Source organism: Molossus molossus, unplaced genomic scaffold (assembly GCF_014108415.1).
Source record: "Molossus molossus isolate mMolMol1 unplaced genomic scaffold, mMolMol1.p scaffold_m16_p_7, whole genome shotgun sequence".
Taxonomy (NCBI): domain Eukaryota; kingdom Metazoa; phylum Chordata; class Mammalia; order Chiroptera; family Molossidae; genus Molossus; species Molossus molossus.
The window spans coordinates 31,676,989-31,698,856 of NW_023425401.1; the positions used below are offsets into that span (position 1 = coordinate 31,676,989).

Sequence of the window (21,868 nt, forward strand, 5' to 3'; positions counted from 1 at the left end):
TATGCTTTGTTGGAAAATAATTGTTATAATCTGTTACCGTGGTATCCCAAGCCTTGGAGTATGAAACAACACTTATTTAGATGGTGAGGCATCAAAGCACATTCTCTTTTTCCTTAAAGAAAAACTCTTAAGTCAGGAAGCAGCTCTGGGTTCTAATCATACAAGCATATCATACTATACAAAGTTTCCTTCTTGGAGAATTATTCAAAAATATTTTGGACCTCTGGTTTTTGTACAAGATGAAGGCTATTTCTACACTTCATATCAAGTATTATAAAAGAATTCTTTTAGAGGATCCTTTTTATCAACCTTCCCCCCACAAACACCCCGACACCCAGTATTTACCTCTTTTTTTTTCCTCTCCTCTTCCTTCCGTTTCTTCTCTTCTCTTATCTGTGCTAAGCGCTGTTTTTTGCGCTCTAGCTCAGCTTTTAGGTCACTTTTGTCAGACATGTTGGTTTCCTTGGAGGGAAAGAAAAAAATGTGAATTGATAAAAATAACTTTTCCGTATTATCATTGAAAAGGTAACCCAAATTTGGGCAATAACAGGTTGTCTTTCTTAGCCTATGTCAAAGAATCAAAGAAACAGGTTAAGTCAGATCTGGTCTCTCTCTATATACAATTATATATATATTTGAAGAAATACAATGTTATTGTCCATTCTAATCTGACAAATAATAGCAACTTCAGATTAAGCAACACATTTTCTGTAAAAGTTTCATAAATAAACAAAAGATAAATAAAGAAGAGAACCAAGAAGGTCCATCATTATGACTTCCAATTTAGATGATAATGGACAATTCATGCCCACACTGAGAAAGAAAACAGGCTGTCATAAACCCTCAGAGACGTGCCCTGCTCAAATTTCTGTGGACTCAGTAAACATTCCTCCAGTGACCTTGGGCACATGGAGATTTCATTTTGCCTAACATTATATGCATCAGGGAAGACAACCACTGAAGACCTAACGTGTTAATCTTCTTTTTTTTTGGTAAAACTCCTCCCGAACTGTCACAATTAATTTTGTCTCCAGCACAACCCTATTTCTATAAAACTTATATTTGCATACTGAATGCAATATTGCTTGTCTTCGTACTTTCCTTTTTCAAAGCAAAAAAGGTTTGTGAAAACATGAAATAGGATATAAACACCAAGGCAAATTCTTGGGAATGGTAAGATGAACGAGATTTAATTTCAGTTTTCACGGTGATGGTGATGCTGGTGGTGATGGTGCCAGAAATATTTTCAAATAAAATGAGTTTGGAGAAGACTCTCAGCAATCACCAACTATTCTATTTGTCTCTTTTGTGTTCCCAACTGGAAACTAAGAAAATGGAGAGACTGAGAAATACCCTCCCATGACCCAAATTCCTAAAATAAAGTAAAAATAAAAAAAAATGAATCATAAATGTCATGAGTACTCATTTGCATATTATTTGAATGCAACTATGATGAATATATTATATATATTCCTATGTGAATGACAGAGCAATAGAAGGCAAAAGAAGAACCAAAGAATACAAAACAATGAAAAAACCCTCACACTTCCTGGCACCGTCTTTAGGACGTAATCAGGAATCCGCAGTCACCCTAAGACAAATACACAGAGTTGAGAAGTGTACTGTGTTGCTACTGTACATAGTTCTGCTCATGGTGTGATGGCAAAGATGTGAAATAATAACAATAATAATCACAATAGTCAATCTCTGCCATTCATGATCACACACTGTCTTCATTTTTCAGCAAATATTTTTGAATATGTAATCTGTGCTAGGCACTATAGGCAGGGGTGGGGAAAGTCTGGCCTGCAGGCCCTAAAAATCAGTACCAGCTAACATCACATGCTTCACTAAATTAGCCTGGCCAAATAGAGCAGGCTAATTTTTAAGTTGATAATTTCTCATGGCCCATGAGCAATGTTATAATTATCCAAATGGCCCTTGGCAGAAAAAGGTCCTCCCCTCAACCCCTTGCATGGTATAAGGCATCAGAGTACAAAGATGAGCAAAACCAGATCCTGTCCTTCTGGGAGTACATAACGACTCTGTGAGCATGTGGTGTGGCTGGAGACGTTCTCTGAGATCCTGGCTGATTGATTACCGAGTGCCAGGCACTTCACATTGATTATCATGTTCAGTCACAACAATCCACGGAGACCCATGTTAGGGGACCAGCAGGCTGAGTACAAGAGATGCGGATGAACCCAAGTCAAGAAATGGCAACTGGACTTTGTAAGAATGGACATGTGCAGGCCACTGGTGAAGCCTTGGGAAAGGAGAAAAGTGAGTTTCATTTGGGATCATGAGTGACGGGAAATCAGAGCAACTTTTTGAAAAGAAAAGTGACAGAAGGAAAATGGAATCTGCTTAAGCCTTTTCTTGTCCCTATCTGCAAAGAGTTGGGAGCAGACACCAGCAATGAGGCAAGGCGGCCGCCAGCATCGGTCTGGACTGACTGCGCCTGCACGCGGTGGTAGGCGAGCGTACAGTCAGAATGCAGGGAACGTGGCCCGGAGAGAGCACCGCCCAGAAGGAGAAAGGTTCAGTCGCAGTTCAACTTTGAGAGAGTACTGAGGATGGCAGTGAAACTGGGAAGAGAAGGCATGAAGGAAATGATGAAATTAATTTGGGTGTCAACGGGACTTCTGGGCAGCAAAAAATGCATAGATGCAACATACAGATGAGACCAGAGGATGCATGGAGACTGGGGCTGTGGAACAGAACCGAGCCACTCATCTACAAGGGACCGTTATATTTATTTATTGTATTTTATTTTTTTAATCCTCACCCGAGGACATTTTTCCATTTTTTTGTTCAGATAGAGTGGGAGGGAAAGAGAGAGAGAGAAACAGCGACATGAAAGGGACACATCGAGCGGTTGCCACCCTCATGACCCAAACAGGGTGGGGGACAAACTGCAACCGAGGTACGTGCCCTTAGCGGGAACTGAACCCGGGTCTCTCTGGACCACAGGCCGATGCTCTAACTGCTGAGCCAAACCGGCCCAGGCTACAAGGGACTGTTTAAATCTGAGTCACAAATTCAAAGTCCTACAGGTGTCATGAAGATAACATGAGGGAGCAAAGCAGAGGCCAGCCATAGAGGAAACCCAATGCCCAAAGGAGGCAGCTTTATCCAGCTCCAACCAAGGGTTGGCATGGAAGAACATGGACCCTACCAGTCAGATCTTCTGATTTCCCTATTTCAAGAGAAGCCATAGAACTGATAGAAGTCACGTGTATCAATAAAATACTGTTGGCCAATAGCTTTCAGCACCAATGGGTAACACTGCTGCAAGAGAAAATTTGAACCCAATTCCTGAAGCCATCTGAGAAGTTACATGTACTCTTTCGAACTAGGGCCAACTTGATTTACATTTTTGACATGTTCTGCTGTCAGAAATGAAATGTTCAATGGGAAAAACCACTGTTAAAAGAATAGTTGTGTCATTGTATGCTGAAAACAGCCAGTGGAAAGCTCTGAGTTTCCCTCTCCTCCACACGTCCCCAACTTTCATCCACCACTCCCAGGCCATGCAAGGACTTCGGCTAAGGAGCAAATGTGGGATACATCCCGTATTTCTTCGTGATTTTCTTGTGAAGAACTTCATTCCCCAGTGGGAAGTAAGGTGTATTCTCAGTACATTTCTGCAAAGGGCAAAAGTCTTCTTACAGCTGATAAATATGTCTGACGATGTTGGTCATTTAAGTTGGTGTTACCAGCCAAAGAGCCGATATTTTAAAGGGAACTTTGAAACAATTATATTAAGTGGCGAGGTTTCAAATAACACTTTACTTTTTCAAGGCAGTGGAGCCCCCGTTAGGCAGCTCTAGAATACCTTCTACTTAATGATTTTTGGTTCGACTCCAAAACAGACACTTTGCATCAGCCCCTAGGAGAGTAAGAAATCTCAAGAAAATGCCTCATAAAGGGTTTGGAAAATACACATTAGAGTAAATGAATGGGCCTTTGCACATAGTGAAATGGTTTAAACAGTGGCATTAAACGCAATGTCAGCAGTGAAATCCACAGTTTGGGGTGGGGCGCCAATCTGACCCACTAAATCTCCCTGCATATTAAACAAAGCAAAATCGAGGAGCAAAGCCTAGGGACCGTGAGTTATAGAGCTTCTTGTGGCTAATCCAGGTCATTGCAAAGGCAATGATGATGCTCTCAGTTTATGAAAATAAGAGTCAGAGCTACCTGCTGCTGATTATTGTTCCCTGGCTACCAATACATAAAAAGCTGGTCTCTTTCATTTACAAATGGTAATGTTAGGTAGGACAAGGGTCTCAAGGTCTGGGCAGTACTAAATGCTATTCTTGCTCAATGTGACCATGTAGCACAGTATTTTGCAGATGCTGCTATAAACAGGATGAGCTCACAGGAACTCAAGGGATAAAGATAGCCCGCTAGAAAGAAGACAACATATAATTGACCAAATAGTGTATTTGAGCAATGGCTAAGCCTCCCTTTGGGGGAGCAGAGATTTGGATATGAATCTCCTATCTCCTTTACTTGCTGCAAATAAATAAAACTACTTTGAGATACCCATGTGTTTTTTTAATAGAGCACCCCAAGTGGTGAACCCCTTGAGTTCAGTAATAGTAAGGGGTCAAGTAAACAAATCAAACCCACTTCTGGGTGTTAAGTCTCCTTCCTGTCTGATAATCAACCCACTCTCACCCATCAGCCAACTGTGGCTTAACTCCCCCGGCTTAGGAACAATTATTACTCTCCCCCCAGCTCCATCCATCCTCATGCCTTGATCAGCTGCACGTTTGGAGGCCTGGTCAGCTGTCACAGCAGAGTCCCATATTCTGGACTTGCTTTTTGAATTATTATCATTACTATTTTTTTCTACCCTGCCAACTCTTGCCCCCATCATTAATTCCACCCTAACTCAGTAGCCCAAGTCATCACTCAAAGTTCCCTGCAATCATTTGAAAAAGGTTGCAGTGCTAAATACATTCAAAGTATAGCATGCTGCTGATTTAACAGTAATGCCATCAGAGCAAGAAAACCCAATCTGCGTTCCTAGAGATCACTCTACAGCACTTCAAGAGACCGGAAGGGTCTTCTCACTCTAAATGGGTATGAAATGGAAAGCATGTGGTTAAAGAGGCGTGACCCAAAGAAATAAGTATTTTTTATTAAATGTAGTCATGTAATTTAGCCGTAGTAAAATTCTTCTCGATTTTCCTGTTGAACACAGGGAAAGCAACAGATGGAGCAGTCCCAGGCGGGCACCCTCTGTCTTAGTCACTTCCCCCCGAGGATGCACAGGCACCTGGAGAACAGCTTCTTCTCCAGCGAGGAGGTTAGTTCCAGGGAATGCCACTCTCGGTGCTCCGTCAGAGTAACACTCCCGGGCCTCCGTCTCAACAGAAGAAAGAATGGGGAGATGAAGGAAGGAGGAAAGCATGAGAGAAATATATGGACACAGAAGAGAAGACGCAAAAGTCACGTTCACACCTACCCTTCCCTTCCCAGTTAGCCTGGCATGTCCTTCATATGTCTTCTGTGCATATACATCCATAAAGAAAGGATCGCTGACGGCTTTTGTCGAACACCTACAGGAGCGCTTTTGCCTTCATTTTCATTTCTGCAGAAATCATCATGAGATGGTTTAGTCCTGTTTAGAACCCAGTGTCTAACAGAGAAGCAAAAGGGTTCGTTCTGTTTACGCAGCTGCCGAGTACCAGAGCCTCCCAAGGCTCAGCTTTTGAACAATATAGATCTCTCTCTCCTTTCAGTTGTCTAAGTTGGCAGCTGTTTGAGATTCCATTTCTAATGCTGGCATATGCAAATTATTTTTAAGCTTAAAGTCTGAATCCCGGGAGGTTTAAAATCATTGCCCAGCTGTTGCCAGACTTACTGAGAAATATATATATCTAGAAACAAATTCTCTTTTTCTGCCTGAGAACAGTTGCTCTTGTCAGCTCTCCACTATCAGCTACTGAATTTTTCTTCTGCCACAGGGTAGGCGTAAGAAATTCCATCTCTCACAACCTTGTCTCACCTGCCTGCTTTTCGTAAAAGACGGGGCTGCCTCCTTCTACCTGGACGGGAGGCCGAGGGATGAACTGACCGCTACCATGAGTCCATTTTTACAGCTTTATCACAGTCAGTAAAAAGAGGGTTGCAGAACTCTGAGGAGGAAGAATGCTGGTGAACCAGGTGAGAGGGTTGCTTGCTAAAGTTTTACAGCTGTCAGTACTGTGAAAATAAAATTGTTAATACAATCTATCTCATAGTAGGAAGGTGCCCAGGCCTGGTCAAGTCATAATGTAGGTAAGCAGTTCTCAAACATTTTGGTCTCAGCATCCCTTGATAGCCTTTCTTTCTTTTTTTTAAATATGTTTTTATTGTATTTTAGAGAGAAATAGAAACATCAATATGAGAGAGATACACTGATCGGCTGCCTCCTGCACGCCCCCTCCTGGGGATCGAGCCTGCAACGCTGGCATGTGCCCTGATCGGGAATTGAACTGGGACCTCTCAGTCCATGAAATGACGCTCAATCCGCTACACTGGCCAGGCAACCCTTAATATTCTTAAAACTTTTCAGGGGCCTCAAAGAGCTTTTGCCTCTGTTGGCTATATTTATTAATTTTTACCATGTTAAAAATTAAAACTGATAAAATTTTATTTATTTAACAATTAATTTTAAAATAACAATAAACTTGTTAAGCATTAACATACAATCTTTATTAAAAAAATAGCCAAGCTTTTTAAGATTAAAAAAAAATAGTAAGAAGAATGTAATTCTCTGACATTTTCACGTATCTCTTTAATTTCTGACTTAGAAGTCGACTGGATTCTTGTAGCTGTTCTACATTCAATCTGTTGTGCTATGCTATTTTAGTCGTAAAGAAAAAGTATTTTAATAGCTTCTTGAGGTAATTGTGGATATTTTTTTGATATTACACCAAAAGTCCACAAATAGCAGTTGCTTAAAGTTCAGTTAAAATATGAACATGAAACCATATCGATCAATGAACTTTTTGTTCTCTGTTATATTACAATCCATTGTTCTATCTTAAACATTGAATGCATCTTATATCCATGTATGATTTTAAATCAACATGCATTAAGTATTTAGAAAATTGTGTAGACTTTTCAAGTGCTGATACATTTCACTGTATAATATCCCCAAATCAAATTTGGTAATGCCACTACTAGACTCTTCAGAAAAGTCGGTAGGTATGGTAAAGCTGTCAAGCTCATAGTGGCAGATATAAGTTTCCCAGAGTTCTAAATTTTACTTGAAAGCTCAAATTTTATCATTAGCAATAAATATTGTCAATTGTGTTCTTCAAGTGACAAATGCATGCCATTGGCTTTTGAGATAATTTCTGTCAAATGCCCAAGCCTAAATAACCATAGTTTTTGAATTGTTTTTTTAAGTAAAAAATTATGTCTTTAAAAAAAAGAAAAAGGCTGCCCTGGCCGGGCAACTCAGTTGGTTAGAGCATGGGCCCAATACATCAAGGTTGTGGGTTCTGTCCCCAGTTAGGGCACATAAAAGAAGCAATCAATGAATGCATAAATAAATGGAACAACAAATCAGTATCTATCTATCTATCTATCTATCTATCTATCCATCCATCTCTCTATATCTCTCTCTTAAAAAAAAAAAAGGAAGTGTAAAAATAATTTGCAGCTTCATTGCAGATCCAAATTCAATGCATCCTTAGGCAAGTCCCACTGGAGGGCAAATCATCTTTAATCTTTACAGCAAAGCTCCTACCAGTTGGCCTTTCCTCAGCCTCACAAGCACCCCCATACCTGGAGACCAAGACTTCAGCCTTCCTCTTTTCTATCTTATCTGCTCCCAGAGCTGAGTGAGGACAGAATATGAATTTTTAAAAGATTTTTTATGAGTCACTTTGATAAAATAAGTAGTTGGCCACATTTTCTTTTTTCTATTAATCCAATGAACAATTATTTATTAAACACTTATTTTGTTGTGACTCACTGTGCTAGACACTGGGAATACTACAGTCATGTTCCTCCCTTCACGGGAAGGACAGGCGGTAACAAGCAGCAGCCACACTGTGGTTCGTTCTGTGAAGACGACAAACGTGATGGGCTGGTGGGGTGGGCAGGAGTGCATGGGTCAGGGACGCCCTGGTATTTGAACTGGGACCTGGAGCATGAGAAGAGTCAAATTTTTCATTTTTGTTTATGTTTTATGCATCTTACAAGATTTTCATTTCTAATAAAGTAAGTATCAATCTTTAATACCCCACATAAACCGAAAGCTCTTTAGGGTTTCTTATATTTTTTTCCAGAGTAAAAACGTCATGAGATCAAAAGTGAGAAAACCTCTGTGGTTTCTCCCCAGCCATGATTGGTCATTTCTTGCTCTGACTTCATAAGGTGCCACTGTGCTGGAATGACAGCCACCCCTCCGCAAGGCCCTGGTGGGCGGAGGCTTTTGTCCTTTCCAGTGCTGGAAGCTGATTCGTGGCGACCTACTGGACTTGCGCTAATTGGCTTGTTTTCTAATTGGCTTGTTTTCTCATTTTAAAAAAATGTTTCGTTTTTCTATTTTTATTTAGTTTTTTTCTTTTGAAAATTTTTCTTATTTGTGTTTTTTAATTTTATTTTAATTTTGTTATTTTTATTGTTTTTTTTTTATTTTGTAATTTTTCTTTATTTCTGTTTCCTTATTTCTTTCTCTTTTTTTGAGTCACGGTGTCTAAAGCCAATGGGAGCACCGTACTGATGACTGCGTACCTCTGAGCATCACCGGCAAGGGATCCCTTGCCGAGGTGAGGTTTTGACTGGTACAGGGGGGCTGGGCTCGTCTAGAATTTTTCAAGAAGTCCATTGTCTTAAGGGCTTACTTCACCCAAGCAGCATCAAGCTGTTTGAGGTGATTACCACCCAGAACAAACTGAATCTCTTCTCGGGGCATGAGAGCTTGGAGAGACATCTGAGCGCTTGGAGAAGTACGCGGCAGGGTGGAGCAGGAAGCCAGAGCCCCGTTCTGGCGAATATACTACAGGGGCATCGTCCACAGGGGCCTGACGCCAGAGAACGTACCTAGAGACACAGGGAGGAATATTCCACTGGCAGACTTTGGCTCGGGAGGGAATTTACAGACGAGAAACGCAGCACCTTGTGCGGCACCGTCACCCATATGGGTCGGAGATCTTGAAGCTCAAACTCTGTGATGGCCGAAGCTGGATGTCTGGAGCCCGGGGTATTCTCTACAGGCTGAGCACACCTTGTACTGTACTTTCTGTCTTTAGAATGTGAAAAACTTTTAATACAATGAGCCGCCCTGGGGTGGCATGGACCCTGAGAGAACAGAAATAATGAAGAACCTGGGGTTTGAGCAGCATGAGATCCAGGAGTCAGTAACAGGAAGAAAATATAGCAATATTATGGGCACAGATCTAATCCTAGATACCACGAAAACTAGGATGAAGGGCCACACCGTCAGGGCAGGGCCCTGCCCCTCCCCTGAACCCAACATCAGTCTTTCCCCAGCCGGAGAGGTTCAGGCATCAGGGCAGAAGAGCAAAGGCCCTGCCAGTCCCCAGCCAGCCTGGAAGCGAGGATGACCACACCCCTACCCGATCCAGGGTCCAGGACGGCCGCCCCCAGCCCAGTCCTCCAGTGTGACCCTGGGGGCTCTCCCACCACCCGCGGCAGCAGCAGTGATGGGATCCAGCCTCTTCCTCTGGCCACAGCCAGGGCAGGCAGGGGGAGGGTCTTCGTTTATTTCTTAAGATTCATATGCTCTAGGCTGTCCACTAACAAGTAGCATCTCAAAAGGACGAGTCAAGCCAATATAATTTTTTTAAACCGTGGACAGCCAGAGGCTGGATGCAAACAGCTGCAGGCGAGAGAGGTTCCAGAAATACAAGGTGAGGGGACTTGGTTCAGCAGATGATGGAAGTGTGCAAACGGCCGAGGTGTTCTCTGCACGGGCTTGACAGCAGGAGGGTATCTGGCAGGTCTGTGGACCTCAGAAGCGTCTTATCCAGAACACCTACTGAGCTTGGAGGATGGCCTGGAGCTGCCGGTCAAGAGGACAGGCTGCCCTCACTGTGGGTCCACCCCTCTGCCCCCCACCTGAATGAAACTTCAGAGACTGGACTATTTTTCCTGGGGCCCGGCTCCCTCTCCTGCTCTCCTTTGCCCCCAAGTTTGTGAGGGTTCTTATTAAAGTATTTCGTCCTCTCAAATTTTGTAATAAACTTGATACTCCAGAAAGATGTAAAAACAACAAAAAAGGCAGCTAAATTCAACTTGCAACTCAAACTAACACACAAATGCCTTCTCGGCATAACCACCAAACAAGGAGGCAGCCGAAGAACCTTCTGTGTTCCCATTTGTCATAGTAAAGACACATGCTCAAGGATAGAGATTTAATATAACAAATATTTTTTTCCTGCTTCGTGAAGGACATTCTTTTGTGTTACCTATAAGTGTGTAGCGTGGAATTGGTTTGATGCCACTGTCTCCATCTGTGCTAAGTAAGGTACCAGCGGCTCTGCCCACCACTGCTTTCACAACATCACCGTGAATGTCAATATAGACAAAAAGATAAAGACCATTTTACGTGATTATTAAAATAGTTTCGACCTTACAGATCCCCGAACACGCCTTGGGAGTCCCAGGGATCCTCAAACCAAGCGTTGCCTTATCCCGCTTCTGATAAGATGGAGTGGACGCTAAAGCCTATAGAGACATTTATTAGCAAAACTGTGCTGTTACATGGATAACCCAAAGAGACGTGGCTAGTGTTCTTACTTTTGAAGAAAAGAAAAAAACACAGTAGTGATATCACTGAGCATAGAACATTCAGGTGTCGGGTAACTACAATGACTTAGAAGTACCAGTTAGATCTAAGACTTCCAGATTTAGCATAAGGAAAACCGTCGTTAGGGAAAGAGTGAAGCCTAGAAAAAAGGTTTGTCTGCCTAAGCCGGGTGGTAGGTAAGGAAGACATACTAAACGGCTTCTCTCTACCCATTCTCCCCTCCCCCACTCTCCCTGCTCCACACTCAAAAATAAACGGGGCCTTAGCCTCGCTAAATGAACTAAGACAGTCGTTAATAAAATGTCAACTTCAAGAGTTGTTGTTATTTTGTTCTTTTAATTTTGCTGTTTTAAAAATTACAATTATACACGTTTGTTCCGGTACAAGAACTTCAAAAGTGATAGTATCCGATAGCAGCGCTTTTCCCTTAAATGGGGAAACTGAGATGCAGGTGTCTAAGTTCACAACTATTAAGTGGGCGAGTTAGAACTGGAGACACCAGATCTCCTTCTTCTTGAATACGTTTACTAAAGAATGCTTCACTTTCAGTGTTTTCTTATTCAAGATTTTATTCATATTAGTCAAAAGATCCCCTCAGTCTACCTCCAGCCCAATCTTGCAACCACTCTCTATCACCACCTGGTGGCAGCAACTGTGAATTGCACGAGAGAGCCGACACCGGGAGCCACGGCCTTTGCCTCTGAGATTCCCAGCCCCACCACCGAAGCCAGTCCTGGTCAGTCCCAAACACTGCGAGAGCTTCATCCACATTTGAAAGATCTATTATGTCAATGATTGTTTTGGAGGAAGAAAAAAAAAATCTCAGTACATACACGCAGTTCATCATCTATGTTAATCTTTCTAGTCTCCTTTCAATGTTCTTCATATTGAATTCGCTTCAGACTGGGAAATCAGGCAATATTTCTAAATTAAGCCTTTAGTATCTGTCTTGTGGAGTTGTTGAGCTATATTTAAGATTGCTGTGTCTGCATATTTCCTCTAGTCCTACTTTCACTACTTCACAATTCCGAGCTACCCAAATTAGCCTATATCGGCTGTAACTTGAGCACCGGCAATTGTGGTACATTAAACGGGAGAGACTCGCAAGCACTCAGCACAGAGGCCCATTATGCTAGAGAGAAAAATCAATCCATAGGGCATCGGCCCTCTCATCTAGTTCGCAGAATAGAGATGAGAGCTCTTCAAATTCCAAGGGCTCAAAAGTCATTGTCATCTTCGCCAAAAAGTTCTGAAAATTTGGGCGTTGTTTCTGACCCCTACTGTGCATTCAACCATTTAAGAGACAAAATATCATTTTCTTTGGCAAAGGAATTGTTCCTCAATTAAGAGAATCAGTCATTCATCTCTTAGAGTGTCTTCCTTCAGGAAACACTCAGATGATATCAAGAGTCCTTAGGAAATGAAAGTTTCAAGTAGCATCCTTGAAAGAGTGTAACACTACAGAGGGACCATTTGGACAGCTAGAGGGCAGCATTTTGGCATTGGGTCCCTAAGAACTAGGGCAGCAAAAGAACTGGAAAATAGAATCAGAAAAAAGGACTGGGAAAGAAAACTAGAGTGAAAGGAAGAAGTGAGGCTTTGCACAAAGGATCCTGTATAAACACCTAACCTCAGGTCAAAATAGATGGGACAGATGTGTCACCTGCCTCAGTCACGTATTGGGTAAAGAAGCCGAATGAAGAAGGTTGCCACCACTACACTTTGTATAATATGAGATCACGTATCTGTGCTCCTAGAGGTTTGAAAGCACGTCGGAGATAAGAGAAGGGAGCTTCTCTATCTAAGTGGGCACTCAAGGGGCAACTTCTCCACAGGCCATGATGTGAGCTGCCTTTGGAACGTGCACGGTGGTGCCTCATATTGAGTGCATAGCAGGCATTTAATAAACACTTGCTATTATAAAAACGGGGCAATGATGAACTCTGTGTATTGGTCTCTATGTTGTTTACATCTTCACATCTAGCTAGGACCATTCATTAGCTTTGAGTGCCCACCAGCACCAAACACAAATTCTTACATATCCAATTATTTTAAATATAGCTCAAATAAGCATATTTTTAGCCATGTGGAGCTCACCTGCTTTTCATACCCTGTAAAAATGCACCCAATATCTGCTAAACATAGATAGGGCAATCCTTGTGGCTATGAGACTTTTAACTGCTGCTTCCCTTCACAGCTGTCTGACCCAGAGACACCACCGTGCTCTTCCTCAGGAGTGGCAGCCCCATTTGTGAGTGGTGGCCCTATGCTGCTGTCTCTGGAAGGTCTCCTGCTATGAGGGACATTCCCTCTCATCCAATCCTATCCAAGTACCATCCACCAAAGTGTGCTATGCGATGCTATCACCTCGTGGTCCTGTCCTTTTGCTCAATCAGCCTTGAAATCCTCAAACTCACCACACCCCCAAGGTCCATTTTCACCAGTGCCCCCAATTTTACCCCCTAGTATTTCCAACTCTGCCCTCGCCTATCTATGTCCATTCATACTGCCCAATGCCCGTCCACACACTGCTCATCCGACAACTGCAATACTCTTCTTTTTCTTTTTGTTATGAATACATTTGTTTTGTGTTTTTTTTTAATGTATTGACATAACATTAGTTAATAACATTCAACAAATTTCAGGTGTACAACTTTATAATACAACATCTGTATACTCCACTGTGTACCACATGATCCAGCAATCCTCTTCGAGTTATCTACCCCCAAAATTGGAGGTAGATAAAATTTACTTATTTGTAAAGATATATGCACCTCTATGTTCACTGCATCATTATTCACAATAGACAAGACATGAAAATAACCTAAGGGTCCCTTCACCGATGGTTGGAAGTTGGGGTGTATATATATATATATATATATATACACACACACACACACACAAAATATATTACTACAGGATATATATATATATATATACACACACACAATATATATTACTACTCAGCCATAAAAAAGATGAAATATATTTGCGACAACATGGGTGAATCTTGAGAATATCATGTGAAGTGAAATAAGCCAGATGGGAAAGGATAAGAAGCATATGAGACACCACTCACGTGGGATATAAAACAAAAAGCAACAAACGAACAAACAAACAAACTCATAGATACAGACAACAGGTTACTGGGGGGGGGGGTGCACAACGCAGTGCTCTCTAACTGATCTTCCTGTCTCCATGCTGACCTTGCTCCCTGGTGACCCTCTCCATCCGCCACACCATGTCCGGGTGATCTTTCTGTCACTCGGATCTGATGAGTCTATTGCCCTAAAACACATCAATGACTCCCTCTGAGTTGCAGAAGGTCACAACTCCCTATCATGGCCCATAGATGCTCTCACTGCCCATCTCTCTATCCATATATTCCTCCCCTCCCCATTTCACAGTTCACTGGCATGTACCAAGCTGTTTCCTTCCTTTGTACCTTTGCAAACTCCAGAAATGCTCTTTTCACCATCTTTCACCATCTATTCCCTGATGACTCCCATTCGTGTCTCTATCTCAGCCCAACCACTTTCCCTACAGAAAGGTCTCCTAGGACATCAGGCCTGGGCCAAGTAACCCTCTGGAGTGGCCCTGACACACCTTGTACATGGTCTGCAGCAACATACACCACACGCCCCATGTATGCATGTCTATGTTTGTGTGATTCCCTCGTCCTGTTACCCTGAAAGCTCCTCTGAGGGAAGGGCCACGGCTAATTTATCTCTGTTTATCTATTCCCGGTGCCTAGCAGTGAACACTCAGTGTCGTCTATTGAACTGCTAACTACCCGTGAGACAGAAACGTAAAATCTTCCACAATTTCACTATCAGAATTTTTCTAATAATCATTACTCTGGATCAGTGACCCAAGCTTTTAAATGAGCAAATTCAGAAATATTCTTCCTTACTATGCGAGAAATCTTTATTCCAAGGGGGAGGGGGTTTCATCCATTAGTACAAATGTGCAACCAACATGTAATTGAGCCTTGCCTCACCCATTGAACTATCCTTTCCTAAATCACTACCATTGTGCGCCCATTGATATGTTTTCCTGCCTGATTTATTTTTTCATCTGTTTGCCCACTCTAAAAGGATTATTTAGCAAAATCTATTCAATTTATCATCGACAGCCTCTATTGTTTATCTCAGCCAACAGATTCAGCAATCTAGAATCTATCACCCAAGAGGCCTTGAGGATAAATCTTCATGCTCTGGGTTGGGTTTTCTCTTTACGTGATGTAAAAATATCAGTGCTTTACAGAAGGGCCATCTGTTGCACTTACAGCTGTTTTCTCCCAGTGGCTAAGATGATAAATGAACGTGTCTAAAAATATATGACTCTGAGATAACCTGTGGGGCTGACCTTTTTCTTTCTTTCTTTTTTTAAAATCCTCACCCGAAGATGATTTTTCCCCCATTTATCTTTATTTATTTATTTATTTTTTATCCTCACCCGAGGATATTTTTCCATTTTTTGTACAGATAGAGTGGGAGGGAGAGAGAGGAAGAGAGAGAGAGTGAGAGAAACATCGACGTGAAGGGACACATCGAGTGGCTGCCACCCGCACAACCAACCAGGGCCGGGGACAAACTGCAACCGAAGTACATGCCCTTAGCGGGAACCGAATCCGGGTCTCTCCGGACCGCAGGCCGACGCTCCAACCGCTGAGCCAAACCGGCCAGGGCCCCCCATTTATCTTTAGATAGATATATAGATAGATAGATAGATAGATAGAGAGAGAGAGAGAGAGAGACATTGATGTGAGAGAGACACATTGATTGGTTGCCTCCCGCATGACTCCAACTAGGGCCAGGGATCGAACTGCAACCAAGGTACGTGTCCTTGACCAGAATCGAATCTGAGACTCTTTGGTCTGTGGGCCAACGCTCTAATCACTGAGCCAAACCAGCCAAGGCTGTGAGGCTGATCTTTAAAATAACTTACAACAAGCAAATCTTCAGACATGATCAATATTAGCTTTAACTCTGAGTCCTTGGCCTGCTGTCCCTATACGGGGCCAGATATTCTGCACAGCAAAGTTAAATCAAGCCAGTTCTGCCCTGGCCAGTTTGGCTCAGCGGTTAAAGCCTCGGCCCATGGTCCAGAGAGACCCGAGTTCGGTTCCCACTAAGGGCACGTACCTCGGTTGCAATTTGTCCCCGGCCCCAGGTGGGGTTGTGTGAGTGGCAGCCACTTGATGTGTCTCTCTCACATCAATGTTTCTCTCTCTCTCTTCCTCCCTGCCTCCCTCCTGCTCTATCTGCAGATGAATGTAAAAAACAAAACAAAACAAAAAAAAGACAGTCCTAGCCAGTGGGCCTGCCGAAAGTGGCATTCTATCCTGATAGCAAATGCAGGCAAATTCAAGCTGCCCAGGTGTTTTTGCGACCCACATAGAAGAACAAATTTAACTATCATACGGAAAGAAATAAAATTGAGACACATTAATAAAAATAACAGAAGGAAACCTTTCGATGCTTAAATAATAAAGTCAAAATAGTTTTCCCTCAGTATAAATCAGTAATATAAATGTTCAATTTGTTTTAATCTTCTAAAAATATGTTGAGATTTCCACATCATAATATCCCTTAAGTATCAATACCCTCCAAAATTAAGTCTAACATACTTGTGGATTTGCAATGAAGCCTACCTAATTTTTAAGGACCATTGATCCCCCTTGAAGTTATGATGAGTGGAGAAACACGTGTAGAGAATAGACCTGCTAAGGCAACACTCTATCCTCGCACACAAAGCAAACAACTTTGACAGGTGAAAAGCCAAGATTCAAACCCAAGGCTCCAGAGAATGTGCTCTTAACTACGGCATCTGCCTGTCATCTTATGCTCCTCATCTCGTCCCACTCCCCAGGCCGTAGCTTCTATATTGGTTTGTTTCCTTTCCTGTGTATTCTTTCTTTGCTGCAGTCACCCACTATATATCAGCGGTTTTCCTTCTCAAGTTTGTTCTACACGTGATACAGAATAAGACAGCTGAGAAAAACACAGAACTACTAAAGATCCCATAAGCCAATGTAGTCTGTGCTCGCAGGAAGGCTCATAGAGCAGGTGACTTAACAAACCATCACGGAGGAAGACCAGACCTGTGGAAAGCGGAAGGTGAGGTGCATCCCAGGCAGGGAGCATGGACAGACGCAGGGAGGAATGGCCAGTCTACACGACAAGTAATCTGACATGGGTGAGATGCTGAGCACAGAAGATAAGGATAGAAAAGCAGCCAGAGATCAGATCCCAAGGCGAGTGACTACCATCCCAGTTTGCATGGAAGTGAGGGGTTCCCTGGATCCAGGGGTTCCCTAACACCAGGAAAGCCCCAGGCAAACCTGGACGAGGGGGTCACACTACAGCCCAAGATTGGCTAATGCCATGCTTTAAAGGGGTCTGACCTTCTCTGTAGGCATCAGAGAAACACAGAAAGATTTGAGCAAGTACCAGACCAGATTATTTCCTCCTCGTTTGAGATGCGCACCACACCAGTCTTTTAAAAAATGGATTGTAACCCACTGGTAAATAACTAAATCAAGTTAGTTAGTAGTCACAGGCACTGATTTTTGTGATCAACGGACTGGAATTAGAATGCACTGCTCATGGTAAAGGGCAATCGCTGTTTCTTGGAACGTGTTCAGGACACACACACATTCACTGTTATGTATAAAAACTATTTATCCTTGTTAACTGCAGCTTAACGAGTTTGCAATCTATTGGGCTACATCAATTCTAAAATTGGTAAATTTTCAATTATAAATTCACCTCTGCCTTTGTCCTTTCTCAGCCAGCATTCCGCATGACCTGACACCCATAGATCACGATGACATTTGCCAAGGAGCCTGACCCGGGCTCTAACGACCATGAGGGCCAAGAGATTAATATCCGGGTACACGTGTAACCTGTAATCCGTTCGCCAGCACGGACAGGGGAGCTGTACCACAGGTCGACCAAAGCAAGCTCAGCTCTATTTGTTTAAATCTACCAGAGGAAAAAAGTGAAAATAAAATAAGTCCCTGGATAATTCATGGCACAGACACATCAGGGTCACAAAGGTTAACCTGCTTCTTCAGCTACCTGGTCTGCCCAATATAGTGCAGAAAATCAACCCCGCCAGGAGCATGGGGCCACGGCACGGTCCCTGCAGACCATGTCAGCACAAATGCTGAATGGCCCTCGGATTTGGGTGTTTGGTATTCGGCCCGTCAGCACAACCTTTATGTTCCTTTTAGACAGCAAATGCCCATCCGAAAAGCTTGGCTGCGAGGGCTCCTGGCCCAGCACACTGCTTTCCGTGCGTGAGTGGCCAACTCGGCAGAATGCGGCAGTACGCAGAACCGATCCTCAACCAGTCCTAAAAGGCTTAAGCCCTTCTCATACGTGTGTGTATATTTTAATTCAAGACTTAAAAACATTTTTTTGTAGCTGGACTCAGTTTCAACCATCTGTCTCTTTGAATGAAAATAGGATGTAGGCTTGTATATATTAGCTTTTGAAGAAAACCAATTTTGGCAGAAAGAATTAAAGTGAAAGAAGAATTGTATCTCAATTTTCAAGACCATGCTAAGGAGAAATAAAATATCCAAAGTAAGAAGGAACTTACATGAACGCCTCCATCTCCTTTCTCTCGGTTAAGCTGCCTCTCTTCCTGACCGTTCCCTGATTGAACGTCACCTGCCATTAGACCTCTGCCACCCAATCATGGCACTGGGAAGTGGCAGAGTGGACACAGAAAAGTCATCTCCCTGATTTGAATGCCAACGTTAGGGGCGGTGGGAGATGAGGGTCGTAGGTGTGCTGCAAGGATTTTGAATTAATTCAAATATGGCCTGGTCACTTCCTGGGAGTTTAAATAGAACTTACCTAAAAAGAGGACATCTCCCAAGTCTAAACTTTCACGACAGTACCAAAACATCACTCTCAGGGTTGACCAAATGTAACAGAAAACGACCCCGTCATTTGTGGTGAACAAGTCTAAAAACAATTACGAAGGAAGGAGAAGGAGTCTGGAAGGACAGGAAAGGAAGTGTGCATTTTTCAGATTTCCTCTAGTGTGTCCCCAGAAAGGGACACCCTGACCATCTGACCTCGCCTTTCCTGTACACCTGTTAGCAGAGTCCCCACGCGGGCGCCAGGCTGCCACCCTGAAACACCAGCTGTGACAGCCGCTCCCCGGCTCCGGCTCCATGGAGCGCCAGGCTCCAGTCTTCCACGCTTCAGTCAAAGGCAACCCCAGCCTTCCAGAACTCAGGCCAGAATCTCGGAGCCTTCCCTGGTTTCTCTTTCTCTCAAATCCCATATATGATCCATCAGCAAATGATCCAGGCTCTCCTTCCAAGCACACCCGGAATCTGTCTACTTTTCGCCGCCTCCCTTGCTGTCACCCTGTACCCCCTCTCATCCTGCACAAGCCTCCCGAACAGTCTCATTCTTTCCCTTGGCTCCCCCTGCAGTTGTCTCAGCTGCGACGGTAATTCTTTAAAAACCGAAGTCAAATCATGTCACTTGTCCGCATAAACCAGCCCAGTGGCTCCCGTCTCAGAGGAAAAGCCCAAGTCCCACAAGGGCCTCGGTGGCCCCACCCGATCCAGCCCATGACCTCTGGATCTCTCTCCAGACCACAGCCTTGCGTTGCTCAGGCACATCAGGGACACTCCCACCTCGGAGACTTTGCATCCACGTTCCCTCCACCTGATAGACATTTTGCCCTAAATACTTGAATGGCCTACTTCTCTGAAACTGAATTTGCAATCCCCCTCACTGAGGCCTCCTTGAGCACCCCATTTCAAAGAGCCAACTGCCCCTGCTGCCTGTCATTCTCCAGTCTTTCCCGCTGCCTTGTGTCCTTCGTTACCCGTACCACCACCTAGCATATTCTGTAATGTATTCCAGCTTTTCTCGTTGTCTCTCCCCCTAGAATTTCAGCTCTAACGAAGGCAGAGATTTTGTCCACATTGTCCCTGATATATTGCCAATACTTAGAAGACTGGCACAGAGAAGATACTCAATAAGTATTTGATGAATAAACATATTTGGCTTCAAAAATACCAGCCTTGTTTTCTAGAAAAAGGGTCAGTGCTCTACTGGCTTAGATCTTCCTGGGTTTGCTCCCTCCTCTCACCCTTTTGCTGTGATGTGGTGGCCTCGATGGCCACACCTACATTCAGCCTCCCTTCCTGGCCCTTTGGAGTGTATTACATAATGGGACCTTTGCACAATTCTTCATTGCCCACGGCACCACTAGACTGAGCCTGAGGATTACCCTTAATGCCCTCAGGGTAGTACTGTCCCAGTCAAGCCCAGCTCAGACCTCTGAGGCCAAGGGCCTAAGAACCTGACTTCTCAGGAGGGTTCAGAACACTGACCTGTGAGCAAGGGCACTGTGAACCCATGGGAAGTTGGGTTTCTCCTCGCAAGTCAGGAAGATGGCATTTTATGTTTGTAGCCTAATATATAACATATGCTTGCACTGGGTTGTGTGAATTCATCACTAAGTTGCTAGAGGATTTTAGCTACATAAGACAATCTAGCTCTGACTGGTTTGGCTCAGCGATTAGAGTGTCAGCCCATGGACCAAAGAGTCTTGGGTTTGATTCCTGGTCAAGGGCACATGCTTGGGTTACAATTTGATCCCTGGCCCGAGTAGGAGGCAACCGATTGATGTGTCTCTCTCACATCGATGCATCTCTCTCTCTCTCTGCTCCTCTGTCCCTCCCTCCCTTCTCTATCTAAAAAGCAATGGAAAAATATCCTCAGGTGAGGATTAACAACAACAACAAAAGAAGAAGAACAATCTAATATCTAGACTCTCAAAACTAAGATTCAGACCTTACTCCTGTCCATCTGGATAGCTGACCGCTGGCTGTCCCTGATCACATCCCTGTCTCCACAGCTGCAGTGTGGCACCTGACCACAGGTAAGAATGCTGATGCCCGAGTGTCCCCTGCTCATGTTCTCACACACAGTCACCTGACTCCAAATTGCTTTGGTAGATCAGAGCATGCTTATTCCCATTGCTCCAGCCCCTGCTGCACAGTGACCCTTTGCAGGAAGGGAGCAGGGACAGCGGGGAGGAAGGGGGGACAATGTACCTGACAGTAGGAGATGTGAGAATACTCTGGGCATACATTTGTAAAGGAGGGGAAAGCACCCTATCAACCCCCTTTTCTGATTTGCTGAAAGCCAGAAAACCCAAGTGGCTGGCACCACGACGCTGCATTTCTCTCGGCTAATGCAATGCAATGAGTCCTTACGGAGCCCGTACAGTGCAAAGCGCTGTTCCGGGTGCTCTGGGAATTACAGGTGCTTAAAATATCACCTGTCTAAAAGAGTTTGCAATATGGCAGGGTGTGAAAGCACCAGTCCATTGCACGGGAGACGGGGATGGGTACGTGACAGAGGTTCAAGCATGAAGGACAGAGTGGAGCAACGAGGACATGCTGTGGGCTTCCTGAAGGAGGGGCCACAAGAACGAGACACTGAAGTATGTGTCGGATGTGACTGAGGAAACATTTCCTGTGGGGGGGGAGTGGGCGTGAGGGAAATGACAGAGGCAGGAGGCGGCCTGTGTTTGGGGAACGGCCAACAGTCCCACTGGACTGTAGCCTGGGCTCTGATGGGCTGGAGGTGGTTCCGGTGGAAACAGGCCAGAAAGGTGTGTGTTTGCTGCTCGACTCTCAGGTCACCACTGACCCCGATCGATTGCTTCTGCCTTTTGGTCCTGCTTCATTTCAGAAGAAAGTTATTTATTTATTTACTTATTTTTATTATTATTTTTTTTTCTTTATTGATTTTTGGAGGGAGAGAGGAAGGGAGAGGTAGAGATAGAAATGTCGATGAGAGAGAACATCAGTTGGACGCCTCCTGTACGCCCCACACTGGGGATTTGGCCCACAACCTGGACATGTGCCCTGTCTGGGAATCGAACTGGTGACCTCTTGGTGCATGGGTCAATGTTCAACCACTGAGCTACACTGGCCGGGCGAAAGTTATTTATTTTTAAAACTTGTAGAGTTTGGGTGAAAAGCAACCATTTCCCTGTTAAACCAACCCAATCTATTCCTATGTGTTTAGCAAG

The 21,868-nt window shown here is 43.8% G+C and overlaps 1 protein-coding gene across 5 annotated transcripts in view; it reads right to left on the bottom strand.

Moving 5' to 3' along the window:
• DYNC1I1 (dynein cytoplasmic 1 intermediate chain 1) overlaps positions 1 to 21,868 on the bottom strand; it is a 308,363-nt gene that overhangs the window by 272,126 nt on the left and 14,369 nt on the right. For all 5 annotated transcript variants that reach the window (XM_036246459.1, XM_036246457.1, XM_036246458.1 and 2 more), the window contains exon 2: positions 346 to 462. In XM_036246459.1, coding sequence (XP_036102352.1) covers positions 346 to 453 — 108 coding nt within the window. In that variant the 5' untranslated portion in view covers positions 454 to 462. The remainder of the gene's footprint in view (positions 1 to 345; positions 463 to 21,868) is intronic.